This window comes from Melospiza georgiana, chromosome 7 (assembly GCF_028018845.1).
Source record: "Melospiza georgiana isolate bMelGeo1 chromosome 7, bMelGeo1.pri, whole genome shotgun sequence".
Lineage (NCBI taxonomy): Eukaryota > Metazoa > Chordata > Aves > Passeriformes > Passerellidae > Melospiza > Melospiza georgiana.
Window position 1 is genome coordinate 26,951,308 of NC_080436.1, and position 13,271 is coordinate 26,964,578.

The window sequence follows — 13,271 nt, forward strand, 5'->3', positions numbered from 1 at the left end:
CAACAGCCATGAACTCGAGACTCTCCAAGCTGCAGAGGGTGAGCTCTGAGTGTTGCTAACATGACTCTGTAGCTGCACTGAAGCCCTCTAACCCTTCTACAGTGTATCCTGTGCTACAACTCATTTCCCTAACCTCAACCATACCCAGCCAGGAATGGCTGGCTGTTAACATGTGCATGAACTGTGCAGGTGAGTGGAGGGAGCTTAGGATACTGGAGTGATTCCCATCCCTGCCTTGCAGCTTAGGTCTCAGTTTGTGGGTGTGCCCAGGCCTGGATTCATCTCTCTTGGTAGAAGAAAGGGTTGAGGGCAGCAACACTTCTAAGCTGGCACTTCAAGTGATGTGGTTTAAAATTGTTAAGGCCCCATCTGGATCCTTGTGTCTAATCCCTACAGCCAAGGAGACCCCTCATAGCAGGATGTGGTGGGAGTGATGCATGCATGCTCTATGGCACAGCACTGTGTGCAAATGGATGAGCTTTTGTGCCTGACGTGCTGGGAGCTGCCTTCTACACACTTGGGCCCAGTGCCTTCTGCCTCGTTGTTTGTCTCCCTGATTTATGGCATGTCAATCCTTGCACAGATTCTGCAGCTGGCTGCTGCAGATGGGCTCCCATCTCGTGTTATTCTCCTGAATGTTCCAGTCTAAGGCAGCAGTCAGGGCTGAGTGAGCCTGCAGGCCCTGGGGACTGTGCAGCTCCCGTGCCTCATGCTGCACTCTAAACCCATCGGCTGCCCCCTGCAAATGAGTGGGGCATGTGCGTGGAAGGGGAGCTCCCACTGTGGCAGCTCCAAGGCATGCAGGGAATACAGAGGTTGTACACCTGAGCTGCAAGCTCAGTGCAGCCCTCCCACCCTGAATATCTCCCTCATGTGCCTAGGATGGTGCAGAAACCTCAGTGCCAGGCAGCCTCCAGGCAGAGGGTGGGAAGTCTGCTGCTGCTCATGACCAGGTTCTACCAAGCAGGGTTCCTTTTGCCTGAGTGAAAATTCATCTGTGTTTATAGATGTACAGGTTGGAGGCTAGGGAAGACCTTATTGAAAGACCTAAATCACATGTAACCAAAATTTGGGAGTTTTGCAAACCTCACCTTGCATCAAACCATACAGACTGCTGAGTTTTGGGAAGATGGATTGGGTTACTCAGCTCCCAGCTCCCATAGGTCAGGATTTCAGCACAGCAAGTAAGACTCCTTTTGCCTGTACCACCTCTAAAATGCCAGTCATCTGAGTGCCCCTGACTGGAGCAGGGATGAGCACCTCCTGGGGCTGATTTATCCTTTCCAAAGCCTTGTGCCCGAGATGAATGGGGTGAATAACACGCTGGAGGTGCCTGTCTCTTTTATGGCTATGGAGAATGCTAGACCCCTCATGTTTGCATTGTGAAGGGTGAGATAGATGATTCCCATCCTGTAGCTCTGGAGTCTCTTTTGGCAGAATTTCTCCTGTTTCAGTGGGTGTAAATTATGACATGTTTCTGTTACACTTGCTTATTTTTTACTGTGTCTGCACAGTCTGGGTCAGATGGGAGCTTTGGTATGAACTCTGGCGGGATGTAGCCTTTTCTCTGTTTAAAAGGAAACAAAAGCAGTTTTTCCTTCTTCCCCATACTCCTCCTGGACTGTCTCCAAGCCAAATAAGAGCATGGCTTTGGTAATGCCTTGACACCTCCTTGGCCTGCACTGTGTAAGAAAAATCCCTGCTCACATGCGTCCCTTAGCATCTGATCTCTGTCTTCCCCTGCAGGATGAAGGATGGCTGATGGGTGTGAAGGAGTCTGACTGGATCCAGCATAAGGAACTTGACCAATGCCGAGGGGTTTTCCCTGAGAATTTCACAGAACGGGTGCAGTGAAAGTCCAAGCCCCACCAGCTGAGTTTCTGCTGGAAGAAAGCAAGTTTTCTGGTAGATAACTGAAAAAGAACAACAAGAGGAAATGAAGAGAGAATAATGAAGGAATAGAAGCCTGAAAAAAAAAGTCAACTTAAAGGGTGTGTTCTTCTCAAAGGGCAAGGTTTCAGAAGTTAATTGAAATTCAAAGTGTTACTGAAATATATACATATTAATAATAATAAGGCAATTCAGATACCCTCTTCCCCTTTGGTTTAAACAGCATTTGGATTCAAAGGACTGATACAGAAGCAACTCAGTGAGGTTCTCCAAGTACTGCATTGACTGAATTGTCAGATGTCAGTCTGATTCCTGGAAAGGCAGTATTTGTTGAATGGTTTGAAAGTAGGAGCTGCGTTTGCTCTTGGGTGGGTTAATCTGTTTTGTCTTGAAGGTGGCTTGCATGGCAACCATAAAAATTCAGCCTTCCCTACATTTTCAACCTACAGTAGGCCAAACTTTCTGTTATGCTGTTGAAAAAAAATTTAGTGTATAGTGTTCACCACTACAATGTATGTGTGTGTGTGTGTATTTTATTTTCTTCCTTTAAAACAATGTTACATAAACTGTGATTTTATACATAAAAAGAGAGAAGAAACTACATGGAAAGGGCATGAAGAAGGTGAAATGTGTGAAGCTGTGCTCAGTCCAAAGTTCTTTGAAATGCGGACACCTAAATTCTCACAGTAGTGATGGCCTTTGAAAACCTAAGGGGAATGGACAAATTCAAGAGGAGAAACAAGACAAAACAAATAGATGCCATTTGGATGTCTGAAATTTAGGAGAGAGAATCCTCTAGTACACACATCCCCATCCCTTACTCCCCCAAAAAAACCCCAAACCTATTGGTGGTTTCAGAAAAGTTAGATTCATGTAGATGGAAAATAGCTCTAAAATCTACTGGTTAGAAAATTTGCTTTTAAAGACAGATAAGGGAATTTTTTTTTCTGTAAGAATATCAAAGCAAAAACACTGATAAAAAACAAATTACTTTCTGTGCTTTTCATTGGCGTTGTTTTTTGTGGAATTGTATTTCTTATTTTCCTTTGAAGAGTTCTGTAAGTGAAATATCGTTAGATCAGCTTTCTCCAGTGCTGTGCTGATGATCAAGTTAACCTCTATGAAAACTGGACTCTTGAAATGCTTGTTTAAAATGGCTGTGTGACTTCATGCTATTGTAATGCATTAGAAAGGAAGGCAAGAATATCAAAGTGTCAGTGTCAAGAAGACACTCTGCAGTCTAATACTGATGCTGAGTCCTTTCCTTTACCTTTCCTTTGCTTCTGTTTGTTTTTGAATTTTGTTTTTTTTTTTTTTTTTAGTTTAGACAAGCAGATGACAAGGCATATTCTAAGTGCATATTACACTTGTTAATATAAGCCGGTCTGGCTCTCTCCAAGACTCTAAAGTCCCACAAAGGTACTTTATAAACTTTACTTGAATACTGATGCAGCTGGCAAGCAAGTCAGACTATTTTAATTTTTTACAGCTTCCCCTCCTCCCCCATGATTGTTTTGCCCTGAAGGGATTTTTAACAGTGAGGTTACACCACGCTCAGGATCACTCTGAAATAATCTTCCAAACTGGTAGGAGTTGGCTTTTGTCAAAGCTGCACAAAATGCTGACAGAGTATTGAAAAATCTCACCTTTTTCAGTCTGTTTGCATTATTTGTAGAACAACAGAAAAATATTGTAGGGTAAAATTGTGTTAAAAAAACAACCAAAAAACCAAACAACTTAGTTTGGACAGATCTGATTTTGATCAGAAAATATATTCTTATAGATGCAAGCATTGTTGGAGTTCCTCCTGCTTTCAGCTTAGGAGATGATCCATGCTAGTTATTTACAGCAATGTAACAGGCATTAAATCTGTCCTATATACCCAAATCCCTTCTCCTTTTTAAAAGAAAAAAATGTGCAGCAATTTATTTTGCATCACTGTTAAAAAACCCCAATAGTATTTAGGAGTAACTGCTCACAATACAGAAGGACTGGACTCCACAAATTATGGTATGGTGAGCTGTTGCTTTAGAATACTGCCCTGTTTGACTTTTTTTTCCTTTTTCATCAGGGTTGTCTTTATTATTACTCTTTTTTTTGTTTTTCAAAATATCTATTTTTATGCATTTGTGACTCCCATTACTCCTTTAAAGATTATTCATATAAAAATATACATTTAAATATATATATAAATATATATATATAAAAAAGCGGGTTGATCCAATTAACATAATGCTGTCAGCTTAAAATGTTTATTTTTATGCAAAACCTGTGGATAATAGCTTTGTTTTTTTTAAAAAAAGGACAAGATTCTAAGTTACCAGAGCTGTGATTTTTGTCTTGTAGTAACTGTTCTAGACCATTTAGAAAGCTGTGCTGATACCTAATTTATTGTGGGGTTATTTTTTTGCTGTTGTTGTCCTCTGCTGTGCTTGAACCAGATGACTGTCCCAACAAAGATCCGTGTAAGGCCTTTTCATTTTATTGAGCTTGCAGAGCAACTATCCAGTACTGTATTGTCCCTGCAGAAGTGGTAGCACTTTGCAAAAAAGGGATGTTGTTTTCAGGTCAGTTGAGTGATGCTCCAGTGTTGCTGGTGGGGAGAGTGTTGTGTCTCTCTCCATTTGCTTCCCCCGGCCCCAAAACCCCCAAGCCCCCTGGCTTAGAGCAGGTTAGGGTGGGTTACCTGGATCTTGCATTGCTCACAGATAATTGGTGTCAGCACATCTCAAGTCAGGTTCTGAAAATGCAGGATCGGACCCACAGTTTATAAATTGCCTTATGTGAAAGGAGGATGGCAGAGCAGGAAACCTGTAGATGGCAGTGTTCTTTAGAGCCAGGAGAGCTGTCTCCTGGGTCCTTCAGCCCCTTGTAAACAGCCATGGCTCCTCCCATTTTCAGTGTTTTTACATCTCCTACATACCTTGATTCTGGTTGGTGTTACGTGGTGAAATGAACTTCCCCTTTTCTTTGGTTTAGATCTGATTCAAATAGAAAGAGGGACAGTAAACTCTCAAGTAGGCTGTACCCTTCTGGTTTTTCAGTTTGCAGGCTGAACTGAAAAATCTGAGAAAAAATGTAAGGGTGACCTGAGACAATTTTTTTTTCCATTTCCACAGTGGAATGAAAAAGGGAAAAATTGAAACAAACAAATCCTTTCATACCAAAATGAAACATTAATTTCTAGGCTTGCATTTTAACAAATGTTATGTCTTGGGCTGTAACAAATTGCTTTGAAGCAAAAATGTGAAACCTTCTGTTTTGAAAATGCTGAAAGAAAATGTTTTAGCGTTAATAGTCTTTTTGCCTTTTTTCTTAATCTGATGACTGGTTTCAGTTAACTCTAAACTGTGTTTTTTTGCAAATATCCACTGAAGAGAACCCAAAGAAGCCCAGTTCTGCTCCACTGACAGATACACTGGACACATTTCAGGGATTACTTGGTATCTGGCCCATCAAAGCTGCTGTTTTCCCCATTTAATAATCTTCCACTTGATTGTTCTACTGGGTGAAAAATAAAAGCATCTCTCATCCCGTGCCATTGACTGGTTTTGTAGCTGGACTTAAAAAGTAATTCTTGCTCTGTTGGCTTCAGTTTGGTTACAGATTTATGATACTTCAGTTTGAGCCTAATCCTAGTATGAAGTGGTAATTAATATTTACCCAACTGATGAGAAAGAAGTTAAGACATTGTTTCTTACCCCTTTTTCTATCTTAGCAGTGTCAGTAATATATCTATTTGATAGAATTAAGGAAGAGTCCCCGGGTGAAGAAGAGTATGGTGTTCCAGGTGAGACTCCCACATACTCTGTGCTGTTTTCCATGGGGATTCCTCAGCTCTCTGCTTTTATCACCTTTGTTTTCTTGGCTGTTGAGGTGAGGCAGTAAATGGGGTTGTGCAGGTTCATTTCCAACTGCTCAAAGCTGGTAGTGCTTTGTGTGAATTGTGCCACAATCCCTGAAGCTTTGTTCACTGCTGCAGAACCCTTTCCTGTCCCCCTACCCTAAGACTGTGGCCAAGGCAGACAGCCCCAAGGGGACTTGGAGCAGGATTGAGGACTCCAAATTCTACCTGGAACTGGGATGCCAGTTCAATTAGGTTTTGCATCCTAATTGGAGGGAAAAGGCCCAAAGCTGAGGAGATGGAGGAGGATGGAGGGATGACTCATTATCTTTTTCATTTTGGGTTGATGTACTGACTCCCTCACCTCTTAATTCCAGGGAGAAACTCTATAGGGCTGAGAACAAAATATGAATGCCAAGATGTGTATGTTCAATCTGATAGCAGGTGCTTCTTGCCTGCTAGTAGCACTGAGTTCTGAGCTTCCTGCTCTGTGCCAGACAGATGCAATGCTCTGCCACAGGTATTCTGGATGGTCTGCAGTCAGTGCCCCAAAACAGTGAATGTCCTTGTCTGAAGGAGGCAGAGGTGCATCTCAGCCCTTTCTAGGAAGACCTGTGGATCTCCCACAGACAAGGGAGGACTGTGTGTGTCTAACACAGGCACCTCTGATTTCAGCACTGGCCCCATTCTCCAGCTCCTCTCACTTCCCAGCCTCTCCCATGCTCTTTGAGGATGATGGCAGCATTGGGCACGTCCCACCAGCCAAAATGTGCAAAGCCAGAAGATGCACAAACATGTCCATCAGCAAATCCTACACAATGCAGCTTGACAGTGCTGATACCAGGAAAACAAGCAACAGCTTTGATTCTCTGGGCCACCAAAGGGAAGCTACTCCTTGCCACACAGGTACTGTCACACCTGGCACTGGTGCAGACCCCTCTCTGCTTGCATGCTCTGGTTCACACCTTTTTTTGCACAACTCCTGATGGAAAGGAGTCCTGGGTGGTGCCCAGAGCTGGATTGTGGCACCAGCCCTCACAATCCATCGGGTCTAGTTGACACTTGGGGGCTAAGAATCAAAGGCTCTTTTGGAAATTTTGCTTATGAAACTAAATGGAGAAACTACAGCTGTGAAGACTGGTCTGTATAAGCTTGTACTTTGATGTGTCCTATGGCTATAATTCCTTCACCTCCTTCTGCAGCTTATTCTGCTCTTGTGACCCTAGTCTGCATTTCATGTAGATGGTCCCTACTTGAAACTTGCCAGATGCAGCTCTGGGCTTATTGCTTCTCTTTAGCTGAATTAAGTGGGAACGACTTTGGCAGTGTATTAGCAATCTCTTTTCCTTCTGTTAATTCAGTCTCTGAGTTTAATCACAATGACCTGAAACATGTTTGGGGGTTGAGTGATTTTTTAATTAATTTTTTGTTTTGTTTAATCAAAGCTGAACAATTCCCATTGTATTTAGAGCTGTGATACCCAGTTCCACAAGTACTAGATGAATTTGTCCCATCTTGTTTCTTGGTGATGTTCAGAAATATAATTTGTGTCATCCTAAATCCTGTGTCAGTTTCTCTCTCTATTTTTTTCCTACCTTTATATTAAGAAGCTGAAACAATTCAGGACCTTTTTCTCCCCACAGAGGTGAGTAGCTTCATAGGTGTTTGGTGTCCAGGCACCTTTAACATTGGGAGTTCTTGCACTCACATAGGATGGAGAGGGTGATGCTGGTCCTTACAAGAGCAGGGTAAGCTCTTGTAGCAGCATCTCTCTTCCACTTGATTGTGACACTAAATGAAAGTAGTGTAAGAAAGGATTTGAGATCTTTCCTTTTTATTAGCTACTGACCCCAAAGTGATGTGACCTTCATTGTCTAAAGCAGGTCTGTGGTGGGACTATGGCACTGCAAGGGCACTCTGTGCCACCTGGCCAAACTCTGCTCAGCTCCCTCTGACTTGCTGCCACACCTGTGTGAGCTCAGTTCCCAGGCTGGATTTGGGTTCTTCTCTTTAAATTGGACATTTCCTTTGCAGGTAGAAAGGGGTGTTTGTGCCCATGAGCCACTGGGATTGAGGGATAGGATGAGAAGGATTCACAGTTCATAGCTGACTGGTTTTGGTGCCACTCCCTCAGATGCTTGGTTCCAGACAGGCTTGGCACAGCTGTAAACTGGTGCCAGTGAACACTTTGATAAATGGACTGCCAGAGTCCACTGCTTTAGGATGCACAAGCTCCACAAGCCTGGAGCCAGCTCAGGCAACTGTCTAAGCTGTGCTTGCACCATTCCTTTGCTTCCAGACAGCCTGGAGGGTTTAATGGCCTTTAGCCTCTCACCTCTATGGCCTTGGGATGGACCTGAGTCACATCTTGTGGCAGAGGGAGAGCAAGAGGCACAAGCAAGGCTGTGCCCCTGGAACTATCACTGCAGCTGGTGCCTCGGGCTCTGCCTTGGTGTGGTGGCTCCTGGGTGTAGGGGGATGCAGCATGGGTAAATGAAGGGGGCACAGAATGTAATCTTACCCCCCAATGAGTTGCAGCTGGCCCAATTACTAAAGATTAGGAGCAGGCCTGATCTTAACAGGCCACACCTGTAGCCAATAAGAACAAGTGGTATAAAAGAGTTGATTGGTGGGAACTGGAGTCAGATGGCTGCTGCAAGGACCAGGAAGAGTCAGTGCCTAGAGGAGCTGCCTACAAGAAACATCGAGGAGGCATGAAACTCTGGCGGTATGGAATCCTTGTGCTATAATGATAATAGAGATCTTGATATATAAGACAACACCTGGGAGGCTGAGCTGGGCCAGATCTGCTGCAGGTGGAAGCTCACAGGGCAGGAGCAGGACCCAGAGGCTCTGTTCATGCCTTCTGCTTGTCCTGCCTCACACAGTTTCATTCCCATCATCTAGAAACATGAAGGAAATGAGAGGGGAGAAGACAGATGAGTGGGAACAGTGAAGAATTCATTGTCAGAGTCTCTGCTCGGCTGCATAATTCATTCCCAGTGATGCTTTGTTGCTCCAAACAAGCAGCAGTTGGTGTCATTGGCTATGTGCAGGCTGTGGCCACATAAGCTCTGGCAGCACATCTGGAGCAGGGTCAGGCTCAAGGGGCCCTGGTCCAACATCAGTGAGGGAAGACTTATCACACTGAGGGAAGACTGGGCTTCCCTCTGGCAACACAGCTGGAGAAGGAAGCCTCTAAAATGGAGGAGACTCCAGGTGAGGCTGGAGTGTCTGGGAGTGACAAGGTGGAAGCCAGGGTGTTCTGTGGTGCAGTGACTGGTGTTAGTCACCTCATGACATGCACACATGAAGGGACAAGCTGGTATACCAGGGCTGTCCTTCAGCAGGAGCCCATGCCACCTGGGAAGACCTCGTGACAGGAGCTTGAGCCCCAGTGGGCAGCTGGGAGTCAGTCCACAATGGTGAGGAAGAGAAGATGGGAGTTTGGGGCAGCACTCAGCAATTTCTCCTGTTTGCTGGCTGGCTGAAGCTGGTGCCCTTTGCAGAGCAGAATTGCTGCTTCAGCACGTGGAGGAGCCTCTGCTGTGCAGCCCAATCCACAGAGCCATTAATAATGGTGTGGGAACAGGAATTCAGCAAGTGCCCATGATTAATTAGCTCGTCACAGGCAGTTAATGGCCAGGCTGCTCTCCTTGGCCCTGTGGTGCAGGTAATGGAATAGGCATTGCTTCCCCCTGGACAAGGCATAGCCCCCTGCCAGGGGCAATGGGCAGACTCTCTGAGCTGTTCTGATGGGCTGCAGAGAGGTTTTGGGTGAGATTGTTTTTTTGGATGCTGGGGGAATAGATCTGTAAGGGAACTTGTTAGTTATCAAAGTCAGGTAGGCAACTCTGGCACAGCCCCAAGCTAATATCAGCTTTCCTTTCCCTAGCACTGCTCTTACCTCACGTCCTGCTTCTGCTCCCTCTTACTGAGGCTGACTCCTTCACGTGTACTCTGCTTGTCTCAGCACTTCCTCAGGAATTAATATTTAGAAATTCAGGTGCCACCTTTGCTGCATCAGGCACTGGGGATGACAGAGCCGTGCTGTAACGAGGAGATGAAAGCAAGGCTGCTTTTTGAAATCCAAGTGATGAGGAAGCAATCCACTCTAGTAGTGACCCTGCCAGGGAGAGGGCTGAGCTCCACCAAGTGCAAATGATTGCCTCTCTCCCAGCTGCTTAGCAATGAGATAGGAGAAAGAAAAATTCTAGCAGGAGTGCAAGGTATAGAAATTAAATTGCACACGTTTTCATCATTTGAGCAACATGATACAGCCCAGGGTGTGAAATGAATGTGATGGGACTGAGACTGCTGCTGTGCTGCCAGTAAGGAGTGCAAGCCTTGTCCTGTGTCCCAAAGTGACATGATCATGTGCCCCTTTAGGGCACGCTCTGTGACAGTCACAATTATGCCTATTACAGCAGTAGTGAAGCAGGTACAGAAACCCCTGTGCCAGACTGTAATTTCTCCTGTCTCCAATTCAGAGACCTGTGAGAACCTCCTGGAGTGACTTCCCCTCTCTAATGTTCAGGATTGCCTCTGTACATCTCTATTAGAGGCCTCCAGGAGAGACCTGACTATTGATTTTGCAGAAAGTGCTGTATTTGCTGCTGAGGGCGATGCTGCTTTAGCAGGGAGCTGGCCACACGGAGGCACTCGTGACATCCACGAGCTCCCTGTCTCAGTGTGAAATATCCCTAGGGTCTGGGAAACACCTTCTGTATGCCAGACTTCTGGTTGGCTCCCCTGGGGAAATCTGGGAAAAGCTCAAACTGAAAAAAGCTCATCTGTGCTGGGAGCAGTCACAGTGTTTTAGTGGCTGGGCCATGGCATTGTGTAGGGGGATAGAATATAAGTAAATGAAGGTAGTATACAAAGTAATCTTATCACTAAAGAGTTGCAGCTGGGTTAGTTATTAAAGATTAGGAGCAGACCTGATGTTAACAGGCCACAGCTGTAGCCAACAAGAAGAGTGTTATAAAAGAGTGGATTGGTTGGTTGAGGGAACTGCAGTCAGATGGCTGCTGTGAGGATGAGTCAGTGCTTGGAGGAGCTGCCTACAAGAAACATCAAGGAGGTACTCTAGCAATATGAAACCCTTGCAATGTAATGATAATAGAACTCATGCAATGTAACTGCAGCAGCATTGCACTTGATGGTCACATGAACCAGAGATGCTTCCAGCCCTCCAAGGACTTTCCCCATAGTGCACAGCAGAAGCTGGCTTTGCTCCTCTGTGACAAGTGGTCACCTTCCTAAATCCTCAGTGAATTTCACCTGGAGCCATCTCATGAAGTGTCACATCCATCCATCTTTGCTTCCTAAGCCCTCCTTCCTGTGGGAGGCACATCGGGGCAGGCTGTGCCTCCTGCCCCACAGAGGCAGTGCTGTCCCATACCAGGAGGGCAGGCATTTCACTTGCCTTGTTCTGCCCTATCTGGCAACTCTGTCACTGCTCACTGTGTCTCAGGCTTTCTGCTGTGGCTCTGACAAATTGTTGCTCTTTCCCTTGCAATACAGATGTTTTTGCAGGACTGTAAATTACTCCCATCCAATAACTCTTTTATGAAGCACTTTTTCTTCACACAATAAAGAAAAATGCAACTGAAGAGGTAATTAAATGTTTACTGTTAAGTACTTTATATATTATATACTATAGATCATTCCATCCATTAAGCAATCAATTTAACTCCCTTTAACAGCATTATTGTCTATTATTAGGTTAATCAGCATTCACATCCTCTAACTCTGCATTTCTATCTAATTAGCCCTGCTTTCTTACTTCATATTTCTATTTAATTAAGCTCAGCATCACAGCTGAGTTCCCTGTGCTTAGCACTAGCAGAGGATTTGATCCTTTCAAAGCACGAGGGGCCAAGGGGCACTGAGTTTTAAGCATCCTCCTTGGATCTCTGCTGAAGTTTTCAGCTCAAGTTTTCCAGAGTCAGTTCCTGCTTAACTCCTGGGAAATTTGTGTCAGTGTAAGAAGCTGTGGGTTTGTGACATTCTCATTTATCTCAGATTATCAAAGAGGTCTCACAGGGGTGGTGGCTGCAGCTGGTGTGTCTGCAATGATCACATGCAGCATCCAGGCACTGCATGTGCCATGGTCATGGATAGGGATTTCCTTCTCTTCCTAAATGGAAAGGCAGGGAGGATGTGTTGTGAGGGGCTCACGCTTCACTCTGGATATCAGGGTATGTAAGGATCACAGCTGGGAACAGCTCATTTCTTACCTGACCAGGGCAAAAATGTTCCTACTGGTGCGGTTCCACGTGCACCAGGCTCTGGGGTGGTGGGGCAGGACACAGCCCTGCCCGTGATGGGGCTTGCAGGGTGTGCCAGCTTCAGGAGTGACCCCACAGGATCCATTTGACAAAGCCCTGCAGGGCTGCTCAGACTGTGACCTGCAGAGGGATGCCCTGGAAGTGGTGAGTTCACGGGCTGGTGGCCCTGAGCCATGGAAGGTGGGGTGTGAGGAGCCTGCTGTGCCTTGAGCACTGCTGGGACCTGGGCTCACATCATGCCTGCTGATATCCCACTCTTTGGCACAAACACCTGCTCTGTTCCCTCAATCCCAGCCCTGGAGTCTGCTACGGGAGGCTGTCAGTTACAATCTCTCCCCCTTAAATGTTTTTGGGGACACCCAAGGCACGCACTGTGACAGCATCACTGCAAAGCAGATTAACTAGCAGACAGGGAACACCTTGCTTGGCACCACTTAGCATCCAAGCTGCAATGGCTTTGAGGAATTGTCTGGGCCCTTCCAGAGTCCCTGAGCAGCTCTTTTTGCTAGTACCAGTCCAGAACAATCAGCAAATTGAGTTCTTTTTATTAACTTTAAAAGAAGACATTAGCCTCAGCCAGGAGAATAAAACCAATTTATGAGGCAATTAGCTCTGCAAAAACATTTCAGTCTCCCCAGAGCAGCCATCTGAGGAGCATCTTATTCCAGCTGCACAGCTTCTTCCGGCCTTGGGTTTACAGCACACTTCATTTATCATAAATAATAATAATAATGAATAAACAAATGGCTTCCTGATGAGTGTGTGAGACAGCCAGGAAAGCCTTCTCTGCCTGGAATTAGACTGTGGTTTTGACTTCCTCCTTCCAGGTGTCATTCTTGTGGCCTCTTTCTTCACTGTGATTAATTTTGATACTCAAGCTCTTTATAAGCAGACTTATCTTATATGGGCTTCTTGTGGGATCTGCAGCAGGGTTAGGTGCAACTCAAAGGACCTGAGCTGTACAAAGGTGCCACAGCAGCAGACTCAGAGAGCTCTGTGTGTATTCTCCAAGTCCCTTTGCAGAAATTGCAGCTTTCTCAAGAACTGCCTGTTAATGCTGGAAATTTGGGCAAAAGCCAGGAATTGGGTCTCCCTCTGCCATTATTCTGATACAATCAGCTCTGGGTCATGAAGGTGGTGTAGGAGTGAATGTGGATTGGAATTAAAACAAAAGTTTGATTTTTCTATTTCTGAGAAAGAAATTTTTTTTTTTCTGAGCATGAGACTTTCAAATTTGCCTTAAA

At 45.2% G+C, this 13,271-nt stretch overlaps 1 protein-coding gene across 5 annotated transcripts in view; it reads left to right on the forward strand.

The window, feature by feature from the left end:
• Window positions 1-7,294, forward strand: part of BIN1 (bridging integrator 1) — a 90,079-nt gene extending 82,785 nt beyond the window's left edge. For all 5 annotated transcript variants that reach the window (XM_058028388.1, XM_058028390.1, XM_058028392.1 and 2 more), the window contains one exon: window positions 1,747-7,294. In XM_058028388.1, coding sequence (XP_057884371.1) covers window positions 1,747-1,854 — 108 coding nt within the window. In that variant the 3' untranslated portion in view covers window positions 1,855-7,294. The remainder of the gene's footprint in view (window positions 1-1,746) is intronic.
• The last annotated feature ends 5,977 nt before the right edge of the window (window positions 7,295-13,271 follow it).